The following is a 14,789-nucleotide window of genomic DNA, read 5'->3' as shown; positions in this document are numbered from 1 at the left end:
GTCCTTGCTGCTCAGACTCTGTCTGGCCTTCACACTCACTTTGCCCTGGCTCAAGAGACACACACACACAAAATGTTGCAAGCATTCCAGGATAACCTCTTCTGCCCTGACTCTGGAACAGGTGAAGACAGAGCCTGTCTCCAGAAGCTTCTCTAAAAAGAGGTGTATACAGGTATAATCAAGAAGAAAGGGCACTTGGTGTGCTTCTTCAGGAACAAGTGAGGCTGTCTTCTGAGTTGATCCCAAGTAGAAAAGTTCAGCTTTTCCCTGGATTCGAGCAGGTTGGTTAATGGTGAAATCGGGGCTTCTACAATGTATTGCTTTAGCAGCCTTGATTTTCTTTCTGGGCGCTCATTTTTTGGGCATCTCCACCTTTGGAACACTGTGAAATACAGCCTTTCCTGGCCACCTGCCTTGAAGAGGGAAAGTGACCTGTGTCTCTGAGAAGCTGGGGGCTGTGGAGCATGGTGAACTAGGTCCACAGACCCTCCCTGGGCCCCAGGTGCCTGTCTCTCTACCATTTGGAATGTGGGCGAAGGAAAGGGCTGCCATCTGAAAATGTCCTTTTAGGTCCCCTCCGGAGGCAGGTCTGCAGATGAGATTCCGACTCCTCACAGCCTTAAGCTAGGGCTGGGCTGCCTCGGAAAGGACGGCCACCCCTCTCCAAGTCAGGTTTGGGCCTGCAGACCTTCCACCTGAGGTGGTCGCGGGACAGGCGGAGCCCCGGGATTTCCCCACGACCTGTCCGAGCCTGGCCCTCTCAGGTCCCCAGACTGCTGCAGGGCTGGCTGCACCTGCTCACCAGCCTGCCCCCGGCGCCTCCGCTCCCCCAGCTCGGCCGGCTTGGCCACGCCGCCCGGATCCTGCTGTGCGCGGCGGCAGCGGGTTCCTGCGCCTCGCGCTGGGGCATGCTCGCTGCTGACTGGCCCCCGTGGCTTTGCGGCAGCTCTGTGCACTGAGAGACTGTATCCCCTCAGTTGGCAGGCAGAGCTCCGCCCCCGCCTCGCCTGCCGCGAGCGCCGCCGGCCTGGCCGGGCAAGGTACGTGGCATGAGTCCTCCCCGACCGCCTGCCTCGGCTCCCTGCCACCCCACCAGGAGGGCCAGCATGCCAGGCCCGCTCACCAGGGAGGCGAGTCCCATGCTTGCGGGCTGAGATGGGCATGCCGGATGGACCACCTAACTTGGCATCTGCGAGCGCCTCGGTGTTACGGAGCCCCCTAACCAGCCGTGCATGCTGGGCGCTTGCCAACTCTCAGGAGGCAATAGCCTGGGGACGTGGAGCTGGGCAGCAGGAGGCTTTCCTCCCAACGCGCCGCCCGCCTGACAGCCTGGCCTACCTGTGAGGGCTGCGGCCAAGGCGACCGAGACAACCCTGGCCTGGCCGGGACCTGCGCTGGGGGCCAGGACTAGGCTTCAGCCGCATTGGTAGGCCCCGCCCCGCCGCGGGGGAAGCCACGCCCCTCAAAATTGTGAGGTCTGGCCTTGCAAGCCTCTGGGTCTGGAAGGCAATAGAGTGCAGAAGCTGTTGCAGACAGCCGTCCCTGGGTTTGGATCCTAGCCCTGCCTCACCCTGAGCAAGTCACAGCAGCTCTCCCAGTCTTAGTTTCCTCATCTCTCCAATGGAGCTAATAACATAACAATTAAAATCATTTTTGACTAAGGCTGTCAACGCTGCCTGTAGGAGAAGACTTGTCCAAAAAATATTCCTGTGGCTGAGACCCCACCCCAGATAAATAAAATCAGATCCCTAGGGCATGGGATAGGCATAAGCTTTTTTTTTTTTTTCCAAATTCCCAAGTGATTCTAATGGACTATCAGAGTTGAGAACTTTGAGGTATGTAAAGCACTTAACACAGTGGCTGGTCAGGCATAGGAGTAAGAGCATAAAAAAATTTTTTTTTCAGATCACCCCAGCATTAACTGGAGATAGGACCGAAGTCTGTTTTTGGAGGTCAGAGTTGTTGTGATTCTCACTGGAGACCCAGCTTGGGTAGGAATGGCCACCTGAAGGGAAGAATGGCAACAGTGTTAACACTTGCTGAGTGCTTGCTGTGTGCCAGGCACTCTGCTAAGTGCTTTTCATGCCACGATCCCATTTTATAGATAAAGAAACTGAGGTTCAGAGAGATTAAGTAACTCACACGGCTAGTAAGCAGTAGACCCAAGATGCAAGCCCATCAGAGTCAAGGTGGATCAGACAGTTGGACTGATTCCGTCTCCCTGGAATCTCCATCCACTGCCTGCCACCTTCCTGAGGCCTTTGTGGCCAACAGACATCACCATCCTTCCTAGTGGAGCTCATCAGCATCAGCCTGTCCCTGGCTACAGTCTGTCTGCCCAGTCCTTTCTGCTCAGTGGGTCCAGAGACTAGACTCTGAGGAAAGGGTGGCATTGAGGACCTGCCCAGTCAAGGCTTCAGCCCCCCGGCAAAACCCTCCTGTAGGTGGTCCTGGTCTCTATGTCTGTGTGTGTCTGTCCTCACGTCTGGTCTCCTTCGTGAACTGTGACACTCTTGTTTCTTGAGAACACTCAGGAGATGTCTTGCATCCTTGCAGCTTGGCCGTCCTGAGAATTTCCATGGCATCTGGGGGTGGAGCCCTCGCCTTTCACCCTGGCATTCTGCTTCCAGGCCTAGGTGGAAGCTGTTGAAGGCAGAGTTCCCAATCGCCCAGGCAGCCCCAGTGTTGACTGTGGTTTTCTCCTAAGCCCGGACTGTCCTTGTTTCTGCTGAGTTATCCTGGGGTGCCACCCTGTGGGTCTGATGCTGCCTGAGATGCCCTTCTTGCTTTGGGGCCTCAGGAAGGGCCTCATTTAGGGGTTTCAGGAGACTCCTGGCCCTGTGTCAAACATATCAGTCTCTTGTGGATCCAGCTGCCAGACTTCAGGTTGAGGAGCGGGTACAATGCAGGAGACTTGATTTTTCTCTTTGTTTTCACAGCTGCCAAAAGCCTGTTGAACAAGAAGTCGGACGGCGGTGTCAAGGTAGGTGTCTCCACTCCTGCAGCCCAAGTGTGGCCCTTCTCCCTGAAAAGTCACTCCTGGGACTCCTTGGCACTTTGTCTCCCCTTTCCCCAAGAACCTCCCTATCCTTGCTTTTTGCTTTAAGCCAGAAACCTCTGTGCTCAGAACAGCAGGTTCCACTGGCCTGGGAGGGCAGAGGGATACGTGCTTCACCTGACCCTAGCTTGATTGGAAAGACTCAGGAGGTGATTCAAACTATAGTTCGATAGAACTGAATCCTGAACTTGACTTCCAGACACAGGTTTTATCTCCCGGGCTTGACTCTCTGGGTTTTTTAGGTTATTGGTTAATCTTATTTTCTTTTTAAAGCACAAATCCATTTAATCAAAGGAAAGCAAAGTTCGCCTGGTTGACTCAGGGCACAAGGCTTGGGACCTGAAGCTACTATCTTTTTTCTCTTTTTTCTGATCTCCAAAGCACTTCCAGAACCCAGCTCAGATACTGTTGAGGGAAAGCGTCTTGAACTGTCTTGAGGCATAGGTGCCTTAGAAACAGGCAAGGGACTTGGTTATCACAGCTCATCTTCATTTGCTGAGGAAACTTTTCTGGGGGATCAAGGCAAGAGGAGGGACCAGGCCCCATAAACAGGAAGTCTCAGTGGGAATGGCTACTTGGCCAAGGTAGAGGGGTCCACACAAAGCTCAAGGTGTTCTTAGATGCTTTGGGGGCAGAAAGCGCCCTGGGCTGGGGAGATAGATAGGAGTTCATGCTATCTTGAAACCTACCAACTTATATCGCAGAGAATTTCAAACCATTATCATGCAAATCTTTAAATTAAGACAGAAGTTTTAATTAGACTTTTCCCTGGGATCTTATGTTCCCCACTGAGATAGACCTGTGCCCCTTTCCCTGCTCCCATCCCTTCCTTTCTCTCTCATTTGCATGCCTGCTTCCGTGTACTTCTGCCCTAAGGAGGGGAGCTTGGGCTCCACACACGCCTGCTGACATAGAGCTGGGGTTGATGGCAGCCCCTCAGTTTCAGGGTTGTGCACTAGATGGTGGAGCCAGATTAGGAAAAGCTGTATGTATGTGGACTCAGTTGCTCAGTCGTGTCCAACTCTCTGTGACCCCATGGACTATAGCTGCCAGGCTCCTCTGTCCATAGGTTATCCTGGCAAGAAAACTAGAGCGAGTTGCCATTTCCTACTCCAGATCTGCTTGACCCAGAGATTGAACCTGTGTCCCCTGCATTGGCAGGTAGATTCTTTACCACTGAGCCACCTGGGAATCCCTAGGAAAAGGTGGTCAGTTTATTTAGAGATTTTGCATGTGTCTTTCTGGAGAAGAAGCTAGAATCTGTCTTCACAAAGTGTTTATTAAACACCTATCAGAGGCTCAGTGCTAGGGGCACATAAGAGGTATAAGAGGAGATGCAGATCTCATTCAACCTCAAGAAGTTTCAAGGTTAATTAATTTAAAAGGAGAGTGGACACAGCTGGGATCAGCTAAGCACTGAATGGTATATGGACCCTACAAGGGATGGTTCAGTCCAAGAAGCTTCTGGGGAAGAAACTTATTGGAGAAAGCTACAGGATGTAGGAAGATTGGACCCAAGTCAGTGATTGCCTTTAGAAAATGGAACTGGAGGCAAGGGCAAGATGGGGAGGCACACCATTATTTTTTTTTAATTTGTATACATGTTTCTTTAAAATGGGAGTGTATTACTTCTGTAACTTAAAAACAAAAAAAAAAATATTTTATAGGTTCTATTATACATATTGATGTTCTCTGCTCAACTGAAACATGAAATATATGGTAAAGGGATACAGAAAACACAGCTGGACTGGTCTCGTTGGGCAGAGAAATTGGAGGTTTGTGTGTTAGACCACAGGAAACACCATAGGCCACTGAGCAGGGAAGGTTAAGAGTGATGTTTTCGAAAGACTTGGCTGAGTGTGTAAGGGTAAATAGAGGATGGTAGTGTCAACCACAAATTGGCACTTGCCATTGGTACTTACCATCTGCCTCTACAAGAATTAAATCATATGTTGCTGCAGGTACTAATTTCAACACCCCCTGAAAGGAGTTCAGGATGGAGAGCTGAAATGAGGCACTCTATGCTCTGGTAAAAACTGGCAGAACAGGTCTTCAGATAGTTAGATATAATCAGGAGCCAATTTTATGAGCCCAACTCATTCTTATACCTTCCCATATCTAGAAAACCACTAAAATCCTTCATGGTGACCGGTGTTCCTCATGACTAGCAGAAACCTTCTGGAAAAAAAAAAAAATGTGTTTGATTGCATGTACTTCCCTTTTACCAAAATCACACATATACTGACCTTGCCCTCTATTTCTTTGGAGCAGTTTCTCAGAGTTATCTGAGGTGCTGTCTCCTGGGCTATAGTCCTCATTTTTGCCCAAATAAAACTTAATTCACAACTCTCACATTGTGCATTTTTAAGTTGACAGTAGGAGCTAGACACAGAAGTATCAACTAGGGCTTATTATAGTCTGGGTATAGGGTGAAGTGAAGATGATGAGAAATGTAAAGAGTTAACATTCAAACTAACCAGAGGAGCACAGGCCAACCGGCTGGAATAGGTGCTGCCTGTGGACCATTGGTCCAGCTCTGCCCATGAGTGCCAGGCTTGGATTAGACATTAGCCCTGATAAGTATGACAAAGGATGTTCCCATTGGATTCAGGGATTAAAAGAGGGTCCGTCAAAGGTAATGTCAAAGGACTGTTAAAAGAAATGGTGGTATTTCTGCTGGAATGGGGAGTAGTGAAGGAATGTTTTAGAGGGAAGAGAGATTTTCTTTTGAACCACATTGAGACTGAGACAGGTAGAGATCTGGGTAGAGAGGTCTTTTTTTTTTAAGATTTATTTATTTATTTTTGGTTCTGCTGGGTCTTCATTGCTGTGCACAGGCGTTCTCTCGTTGTGGCTCCCAGGAGCTACTGTTCGTTGTGGTGCACGAGCTTATTGCAGTGTTTCTTTTGTTGCAGAACACAGGCTGTAGGGGCATTGGCTTCAGTAGTCGCAGCACAGGGACTCAGTAATTGGGGCCCGTGGGCTCTAGAACACTGGCTCAGTAGTGTGGCACATGGCGCTTGGTTGCTCCCCGGCATGTGGGAACTTCCCGGACCAGGGATTGAACCTGTGACCCTTGGCATTGGCAGGCAGATTCTCAATGAGTAGACCACCAGAGAATGGGCGGAGAGGTCGTTAAAGCTGCTGGTATTGCCCAGGGAGGTCAACTGGATGTGCAAAGAGGGACTCCCATGAGTGAATCTCATGAGTCCACTTACTCAGCCAGTTCTGGGTCTGAGGAGCTGGGAAGGCAGCAACATGATCCATCCTTTAAAATGTTCACCGTGGGAGAGAGACAGGGAAACCACGAGTTCTGGTGTGGTCTGTTAAGGTCAAGGAGGGAGTTGCATGCAGGATAGCCACTGGGGAGCAGAGAGACCAGCATCTGAGCCAGAACAGGAAACTGAGTTTGAAGGACTAGTTGGATTTTGCCCAGTTAAGGGGCAGGAAGAGAAAGACATTCCAGGCAGAGGGAATAGCGCATGTGAAGATACATGAGTTTGAAACAGCATGATGATTCTGGGAACTCTTGTTAGCTCTTGTATGGCAGAAGCAAAGAGTGGTTGCACAAAATAGGACCTGAAATAAAGCAGTGACAGCTGAGATGGTGAGAGGAAGGTTAAAGGTGTCATCATTAGGGAATAGGTTTCTAGCAGAACTTTGTAGTTCCTGGCCTCAGGCACAGCTATGTAAGACTAGCCTAAGGAGCTAGGTAAAATACACAGATGCCAAGGTCCAGCCTGGATTTCAGATTCAGGAAGCCTTGGGTGGAAGGAAGAATCCGACTAATTCCATTCCTCCATATGAATCCAAAGCACACAAAGGTTTAAGAGTCCAGGAAACTTCAGGGTTATCTGTTTTTAAGAGGCTGGAAGAAGAATCAGCAAAGGAAATGAAGAAAGAGGTAGTCAAAGAACAGAAGTGTACAACAAAGCCAGTCCTTACAGGAACACAGAAACGCAGGTTAAGGCAAACAGAATCAGCAGTTAAATTGCTTTGGGGAACCTAGCCCAGGGTCTGACCCTGATTGAGTGCTCCATAAATGAGTCTTATGCTTGGGAAAAAAGACTTTAAATATAGAGGTGAGACCAGAAACTAAGATGCAAGTTTTTAAGAAGGGCATGACCAACCAAAATTCAAAGGCCAGTAAGAGATTGGGGAAAATATTCCCAGCAGGTGTGATGGGATGTGCTGCGCTTCACTGCTTCAGTCATGTCCTACTCTTTGTGACCCCATGGACTGTAGCCTGCCAGGCTCCTCTTCCCATGGGGATTCTCCAGGCAAGAATACTGGAATGAGTTGCCATGCCCTCCTCCAGGGGATCTTCCCAACCCAGGGATTGAACCCAGGTCTCCCACATTGCAGGCAGATTCTTTACCATCTGAGCCACCAGGGAAGCCCATTAATGGGATGAGTTAATATTATTTTTATGCAAAAGAGCTTTGTATAATAAATAAGAATACCCTCTAAAACCTGCCAGATGAATGGTCAGTGAAGATGAACTAACAATATGAAACAGGAAGTAGCATGGGCCAACGAACGTGGGTGTTTGGTCTCACTGGTGTCAGAGGCAGGTTGAAATGCTTTACCATTTTCACTTTTTTTTTGGCCACACCATGTGGCATGGGAGATCTTAATTCCCCAACTAGGGATCGAACCTGTGCACCCTGCACTGGGAGGGCAGAGTCTTAACCAGTGGGCTACCAGGGAAGTCCCCATTTTTTGACTCTTAAGTTTGTGGTAGTGGTGTAAATCAGAAGGACTCCCTCCTAAAACAGCCTGCGTGTCAAAAGCCATAATAGTGTTCCTATTTTACCCTTTAGTTCTAATTCTGGGAATTTTTCCTAAAGGAATCATTCAAAATATGGAAAAACTGAAAGCAGAAAGATGTTCAACATGACGTTATTTATAACCATGAGAAGATGAGAAACATCAAAAGCTAACAAGATAATGACATGGGGAACATCAAAAGCCAATAAGATAATGACTAAATAATTATGGGAATCTAATTGACCATTACAAAGTTATTAATTTTTATGACTATATAATGATAGAAATGTTTTAAGTGGAAAAATGAGGTCCAAAGCAGTACATACACTACTATCTAAATTTTGTTTAAAAAAAGTTTTTTAGATTATATTCAGTGTATAATAGGTGAATAGAAAAAGAACCAGGAGAAAACCCACTGAAGTGTTAATAGTAGCTTCACTGCGTGATGGGAATTTGGAAACTTAATTTCATATATTTTTCTGTATTTTCTACATTTTTCACCTAGACTGTGTATTACTTTGATAATCAGAAGAAAAATTAAGATGCTATTTATTTTTAAAGTAAGGTATTAAAAGAAAGGAAGGATAAACTCATACACAGCTTACAATGATGCTTTTTAATTGGATACACAAAAGACTGGCAAGAGTGATAGGACTCTGGGTGTTTTTTCCCCTCTTTTCCAAGCTGCTTATAATGTGGTTGTGGTCCTTTTATAATCAGGAGTAAGTATCTAATAATGAACAGCGTGGTTGGATAAAAGTGCCGCAAAAGCGGAAGGAAAGGACAAGGCAAGGTGCGGGGTTTTTTCTTTTCTGGGCCTTCTTGAGCGTCAAGGTGATAATCTGTGTTATGAGGGAGACCTGTGAAGCTGCTCAGAAGATCCTGAGCTGTCAGCATCCCAGACCGTTATTTTAGATCCCATCCTCCTTTCCCAGCCCCACCCCACTCCCCAGTTCCTGCTGGGAGTCCACAGGGAGATTTCTTTCTTGTTGTCCAGAAGTTTTCACAGATGCTCTCGGATATTAGCATTGGTTTGAGCAGAGAGTCTTCCTTGCGAACTTGAATTTGGGGACTTCAGGTTCTGCTTGTTGCTGTTGCCGCTGCTAAGTCACTTAAGTCGTATCCGTGTGACCCCATAGACGGCAGCCCACCAGGCTCCCCCGTCCCTGGGATTCTCCAGGCAAGAACACTGGAGTGGGTTGCCATTTCCTTCTCCAGTGCATGAAAGTGAAAAGTGAAAGTGAAGTCGCTCAGTTGTGTCCGACTCTTAGCGACCCCATGGACTGCAGCCTACCAGACTCCTCCGTCCATGGGATTTTCCAGGCAAGAGTACTGGAGTGGGGTGCCATTGCCTTTTCCGCAGGTTCTGCTTAGGTTTCTTCAAAAGTAGATGCCAGTGACCCAGGGTCTGCGGAGGAGCAGAGCCCCTTATGAGGACAGACTTCTCACTGAGAATAGCTCGTGCATTCCACTAGTCCCAGGCCAGCATGGCCATCCAGTCTTTAAGGAGAGAGGAGGGAGAAATAAGGAAAGGAAAGAAGGAAGAGAGTGAGGAAAGAAGGGAGAGAGGAAGGGAGGAGAAAGAAAAGGGAGAGAGGTCCTGTTATTTTCCTTAAGTACTGTTTGAATGTTTCAGTGTGGGAAGGACGCTTGAACCTTCTTTTGGTTTAAAATTTTAAACGTTTAGTTGTTAAACATAAGTGAGGTGTGGTTCTTTAAAAAATGATCTGGAAATTAAACAGTGCTGCTGGCTGCAGGGGAGGAGGCCTGCTCTGCACAGCTGCGGGCAAAGCCCTAAAGGAATGGAGAAAGAAATGGAAAGAAGTCTGCTCACCTGGTAGAAACTAACCCATGAGTAGAAAGGATTATCCTGGGTTTTCCTACAGGGCAGTTTAGGAAAAAGAGAGCCAGTTGGGAGCAAATTGGGAACTTATTCCTCATTAGTTGAAGCAGATGGAAGAAAGTGAAGGCAAGATGTGAGTGAAAGCAACCTGCATGGCCTTTGACAAGACCAGCCTTGGGCTGTGCCCCCGCAGAGTTTTCGGTGCTGGGATTCCAGGCGAGTTAGAAGCCTGTGCTCTGCTTTAACCCGGGGGAAAGCCACAGTTAGCAATCAACAAACCCAGTTTAACTCTGCAAACATTTGTTGATCGAATGTTAACTCTAAGACATTTTGCTCAATTGCCAAGACAAATAAGATACAGACCTTCCTTTAAGGTGTTACCCCTCTGCTTGGATAAAGTGATAAATATATATGAATGTAAAGCAAATCCCTCTTTTTTGGATAACTTGGAAGTAAAATCTCCTATGTGAGTATATATGAAAGGGTAAAAGCAAGAGGCCTCATTATATTTAGATTTTCTTTTTCCTTAGATCTATTTCTAAATTGTGAGCCATTCTTTTAAATACTTGTAGTCCCCTTCTTTTGAAACAAAACAAAACGCATTCTCAAAAATGTCTTCTCAAGTAGAATATCAACTTCTTGAGGGCAGAAACATCTGTCTGTGTTCACCATGCCTAGAACAGTCCTCAACAAGCATTTGTTGGGTATTGTTAATGAATATGCAAGTCAAAAGACAGACAAACACGTTTAAAGAGGACTCCTGTCTCCTGGCAAGCTACTGATAAAATTCTTAATTACCTTTCAACTTTTAGACATAGTCTTCTGAGATGTATTTTCAGTGTTCCACACAATCTTTATTTTTCTTTGCATGTTTCATATCTGAACATAAAGCTTTTGAGCATCTAGTTGAGACTAAGGCATCCGTGCTTTCAGTGTTGCCCGTGGTTGGCATCTGTGTGGCCGTGTGATCACGTTTAACCACCTGCACTCCTGATGTTCCATTGCCCCCTAGTTGCAAAATGCAATAAAACACTGAAATCTTATACATGAGCATGGCCATACCAACAGAGAAATGGGTGCCAAAATATGATGTTTGTCAAATGATTTTCAAAAGCCCAACATCTTTGAAAAGTTATCGACGTGCAGTGAAAAAGTCTAGGTTCCGAAGTGAAGTGCTGTTAAAGCAGCTTTGACTCTTTACCTGGTAACTGTTCGCTCAACTCTCAGGCAGACCTAGTAGTGAGAGAAATAATCCTATAGGTGAGCTCAATAAACCGAAACCCATAAATTTGCAGCAAAACGTTACTTATTCTCATAGACCTGTGGCTTAATCTCCATTAAAAAAGTTTCTCTGAGCAAAGCTGAGACACCTCAGGATATACTCAGTGTTTGTGAACCTCCCTTTCTCCGGGTCTGGAGGGATGTGTGTGCCTGTCCGTCTAGACGCTGTTTTAACCCTTCTGGTGCTGGACTCCAGGTCTCCTCCTCCTCCTCTCTCCTGAGGCAGAGCCCACGCTGGCGCACTAACCTGCAGCGTCTCTGTGCTTCTCTTCTTACCTCCTCTTTCCCCTTCTCTTTCCCTTTTGCTGTGGTGTGTCCAGAAAAGGAAGTCGAGTTCCAGCGTGCACCTAATGGTGAGCCTTGCCTGCCCACCCATCCGCCCGCTCCATGCTGCCTGCGCCCGCCTGCCAGCCACGCAAACCCATTCTGCCATGTGCGTGTGCTTCCTTCATCCTCACTGCATGTCTGTGCCGTGCGGGCAGGTGTGGCCTGTCCTGCCAGGCGGGGTCCAGTGCCCGAGGTCACCCAGCGGCCTCAGAACTAGGCATTGGAAGGTGTGGTGTGGCACTCCCCGCCGCAGCGCTTGGACTGCCCCCAGCAGCCCTGGGGCAAGATGTAAATCTGGTAGGGATTCGGGGCCAGGTGGAAAGCACAGGGGGAGACCCTCACTCATGGTCACTCAGGAGGAGAGGCCCTGCTCCCTGGGCACGAGCACTATTTCCTACGGATTGGCAGCCAGGGGGCCTCCGTGTGGAGTGTGGAGGAGCCGGGTGGAGGCTCTGAGCCTCACTCTCACTCAGCGGCTTTCCCCTGTGCTGGTGCCCATTAGCCGGCTGTGCCCGTGTTTTGTCCTTCCCACCCCACCCACAGGGGCACCAGCTGAAAGGCTGCAGAGCTTGTCTTCTTTCTCAAGAGACACAGAGCACCCAGGGGAATGCAGCAGCCTGAATCCTTATGAAACATCTATTGGGTTGGCCAAAAAGTTCATTTGGATTTTTCCATAAGGTGTCATGAAAAACCCAAATGAACTTTTTGGCCAACTTGATATTAAAGCCAGAGGTGGGGCTACCTGGGTGACATCCCAGCCCTCCACAGATATGGCAGGTTTTACAGACATGATACAGTCCTTACCCCGGGCCAGGGTCTTTGTCTCAGCTTTGCAAACACAATGGCTTTGTTCAATTAGCCCCGAATAGGTCCATGTCAGCAGCTGAGTGAGGAGGGCTCTGCACTTTTTGGGGGGATATGGAAGAGAGCAGAGCTTTTGTGAGATTAGGCCCACATTCTGTCTATTCCTGGGGCCCCCTTCTCCAGCCTGCAGAGCTCAGCAGAGTCTTAAAGCACCTGGTACCTGGCTTGAGGTTCCATGCCGAGCCCCAGATTTGGGAACGTCTCAACCACTGATAGCAAGTTACAGCTTCAGGTGTGGTCCAAGGAGCCACAAAAGAGGCTTCCGGGCAAGAAGAAGTAGGGCAGTCTAGAGAGCTTCCTGGATGTGTTCTGGGGGAGAAAAAGCACGTCCTCGCTGCCAGTGTGCCCTCCTCGGCACCCCGCACATTGATGGTCGCTGGACATTTGTGTGTCTGCATGTTGAAGAGCTCACAGGCATCAGGCTGCTCCTTAGTGGCTCCTGGTTCCACACGGACTCCCAGTGAGACTCAGTGTATTTATTGGTTAGGGGATTGTAAGAGGCAGGGAGCATCAATACGGCTCCTTGCCCTGGAGATCGGCCTCCTTCCTTCCTCGCCGTCCTCTTCCTGCCTCCCTTGCTGTGCCACTCAGCGTGATATTCTGAAAGGCAAGGAGATAGCCTAGTGGCCTGCTGCCGTTGGCCTGCTAGACAGCCTGCTGTTTCCTGAGGACTGGGACTGCTGACACAGCTCCCACCTGGACCCACCTGCTGCTCTTTGGAGTTCTGCCCTTATTCCCAGCTGATCACGTCTAAGATCAGTCAGACAAAAAGGCCAACAGCACAGCCCTGTGTCTGCTCCCCCGGGTCAGTGGTTGCCTTTTGTATCCAGAGTCAAATTCCACCCCTTTCCTCTGTGGATACTGTCTCCTCGACCAGGTTTTCTTTCTCTTCTTGTTCCTCTTCAGATCAGGCTTCAATCTAGTGTTGTAAGGGGAAGGAAATGCAGGTGGCAGATGGAAAGGGCAGCAGGAGGCTGCCCACAGGGACCCAGAGTTTCTGAATGTTGTTCTGCTTTCTCATAAACTACATTTCTTTCCCCCTATAAAGTGAGAAAATCTGAATTTCTCTGCGTGAAGTATGATTGTACAATGACAGGGCACCTAGCATCAGCAAAGATTTCTGGAGAGATGCTTTTCAAACGAGTCTTTGGGCTCCTTCCACCTTGAGGATGCCTCCAGGGCTAGGTCTCTGGGTCCCTCCAAATAATCTCTGATCATCTGTCCAGCCACTGCTCCCACCCCAGAGTGTCACGGGAGTGTTAGCCCACCTCAGGTCTAGCGCCTCCGGACCAAGCTGGGGGACAAGGGAGGTCTGGGAGTCAAATCCAAGCAACTTTGGTGACTCTAGAGGAACTAAACCATCTGTTTTCTTGTCTCAGCCACAGAGCAACAACAAAAACAGTCTCGTAAACCCAGCCCAAGAGCCCGCGCCCTTGCCGACGGCCATGGTACCTCCTGACTACGGCTTCTCCGCCCCTGCCCCTGGCTGCCTCCCGCTTCTGCCCGCTTCCTTCTCTCGCCCCCCTGCCAGGCCTCCTTGGCCACGTCCCTTCTCATCCCTGTAGAGCAGGTGGCTCTGTGTACTGCCCCCTCGTGGTCCCGCTTGGCCATGCTCCCTCCTGCATGGCATAACTGCTCCTGCTCCCTGTGCTCTTGGGGGGGAAGAGTGATCAGGGCTCTCAGCTAAGCCTCCCAGCCCCAAATGGGTCTGCTGGGGGGCCGGGAAGGTGAGCTGCTTCTAAAGGGAGAGGGTAGGAGCTTCCCTGGGCTCTGTACCTCAGTTCTTGAAGGCCTCCTTGTAAAATCTGCCTCAGCCCCTCCTTTACAAAGCAATGAATAGGAAGGGGGCCTGGAGTCCCCCACCTCTGGATGGTGCTGAGGTGTCTGGGAAGCCCCCATGCTGTCTGAGTTCTGTCCTGGCGCAGTCAAGGGCACTAAGTGCTCTCAGGGCCCCCTCTGCTGCTGGCTAAGTGGAGATGGCTGGGGGGTGACTGGGAGAGAGGGAGGGGAACCGGTGCTGCTCCCCACCTCCTCCTCCCTGCACCCTGTCCCCCAGAGCTGCCTGCTGAGGACAGGAACTTGGGGAGAGGTAGGGGTGGGTGGAACAGGCAGCAGTCTGGGCTCAACTCGCTGAGGGCCACCTGTGAATCTTTCGGGGAGACCTCAGTCCACTCTCCCAGTATCCCTGTCTCCCACACACCCCCTGGTGAGCACTGTTGGCCAGGCCCAGCCTGTACCCTCAGCCCCACAGCTGCTCCAGAGTACTTGTCCCATGGGAGAAAGGACACTCAGGTCTGGCTGCATTTGAGAGCAGGGGCCCTTGTCCTCAGCTTCCCCAGTACCTGCTTCCATTAAGTACCAGGCCTCTCCTCCTAACCAGCCAGTGCTGTCCCCTAAATCTGGGCCTTCCAGCTGCCTGGGACCCAGTTGAACCAGGATATTTTGTCTTGTAAGAATGACTGGCGAGCAGGCCTCAGTGGTCATCATAGGGTCAATATTCGAGGGCTGGGGTCCCTCAGGGGAGAGCCGTAGGTCCGTTCCCAGGTCAAGAGGGTAACTTTCATCTTCTCTCACAGGAGCCACAAACCACCGTGGTACACAACGCTACTGATGGGATCAAGGTGAGTGGCTCCTGAGCTGGCCTCC

General features: G+C 49.4%; 1 protein-coding gene across 22 annotated transcripts in view; it reads left to right on the top strand.

Annotated features, from left to right (window-relative positions):
- CAMK2G (calcium/calmodulin dependent protein kinase II gamma) overlaps window positions 1-14,789 on the top strand; it is a 55,374-nt gene that overhangs the window by 30,863 nt on the left and 9,722 nt on the right. For 5 of the 22 annotated variants that reach the window (XR_011564642.1, XM_070782020.1, XM_070782025.1 and 2 more), the window contains 5 exons: window positions 978-1,040; window positions 2,940-2,983; window positions 11,273-11,305; window positions 13,523-13,591; window positions 14,720-14,764. Coding sequence is in view for 21 of the 22 variants with exons in the window: in XM_070782020.1 (XP_070638121.1) it covers window positions 978-1,040; window positions 2,940-2,983; window positions 11,273-11,305; window positions 13,523-13,591; window positions 14,720-14,764 (254 nt within the window). In the remaining variant the exon portion in view is untranslated. The remainder of the gene's footprint in view (window positions 1-977; window positions 1,041-2,939; window positions 2,984-11,272; window positions 11,306-13,522; window positions 13,592-14,719; window positions 14,765-14,789) is intronic. The other 17 variants (XM_070782037.1, XM_070782029.1, XM_070782026.1 and 14 more) reach the window with 7 other exon arrangements.

The sequence above is a fragment of the Bos indicus genome, chromosome 28 (genome assembly GCF_029378745.1).
Source record: "Bos indicus isolate NIAB-ARS_2022 breed Sahiwal x Tharparkar chromosome 28, NIAB-ARS_B.indTharparkar_mat_pri_1.0, whole genome shotgun sequence".
NCBI lineage: Eukaryota > Metazoa > Chordata > Mammalia > Artiodactyla > Bovidae > Bos > Bos indicus.
The sequence above is the reverse complement of the archived record's forward strand: the minus strand, read 5'-3'. Positions and strand labels throughout refer to the sequence as shown.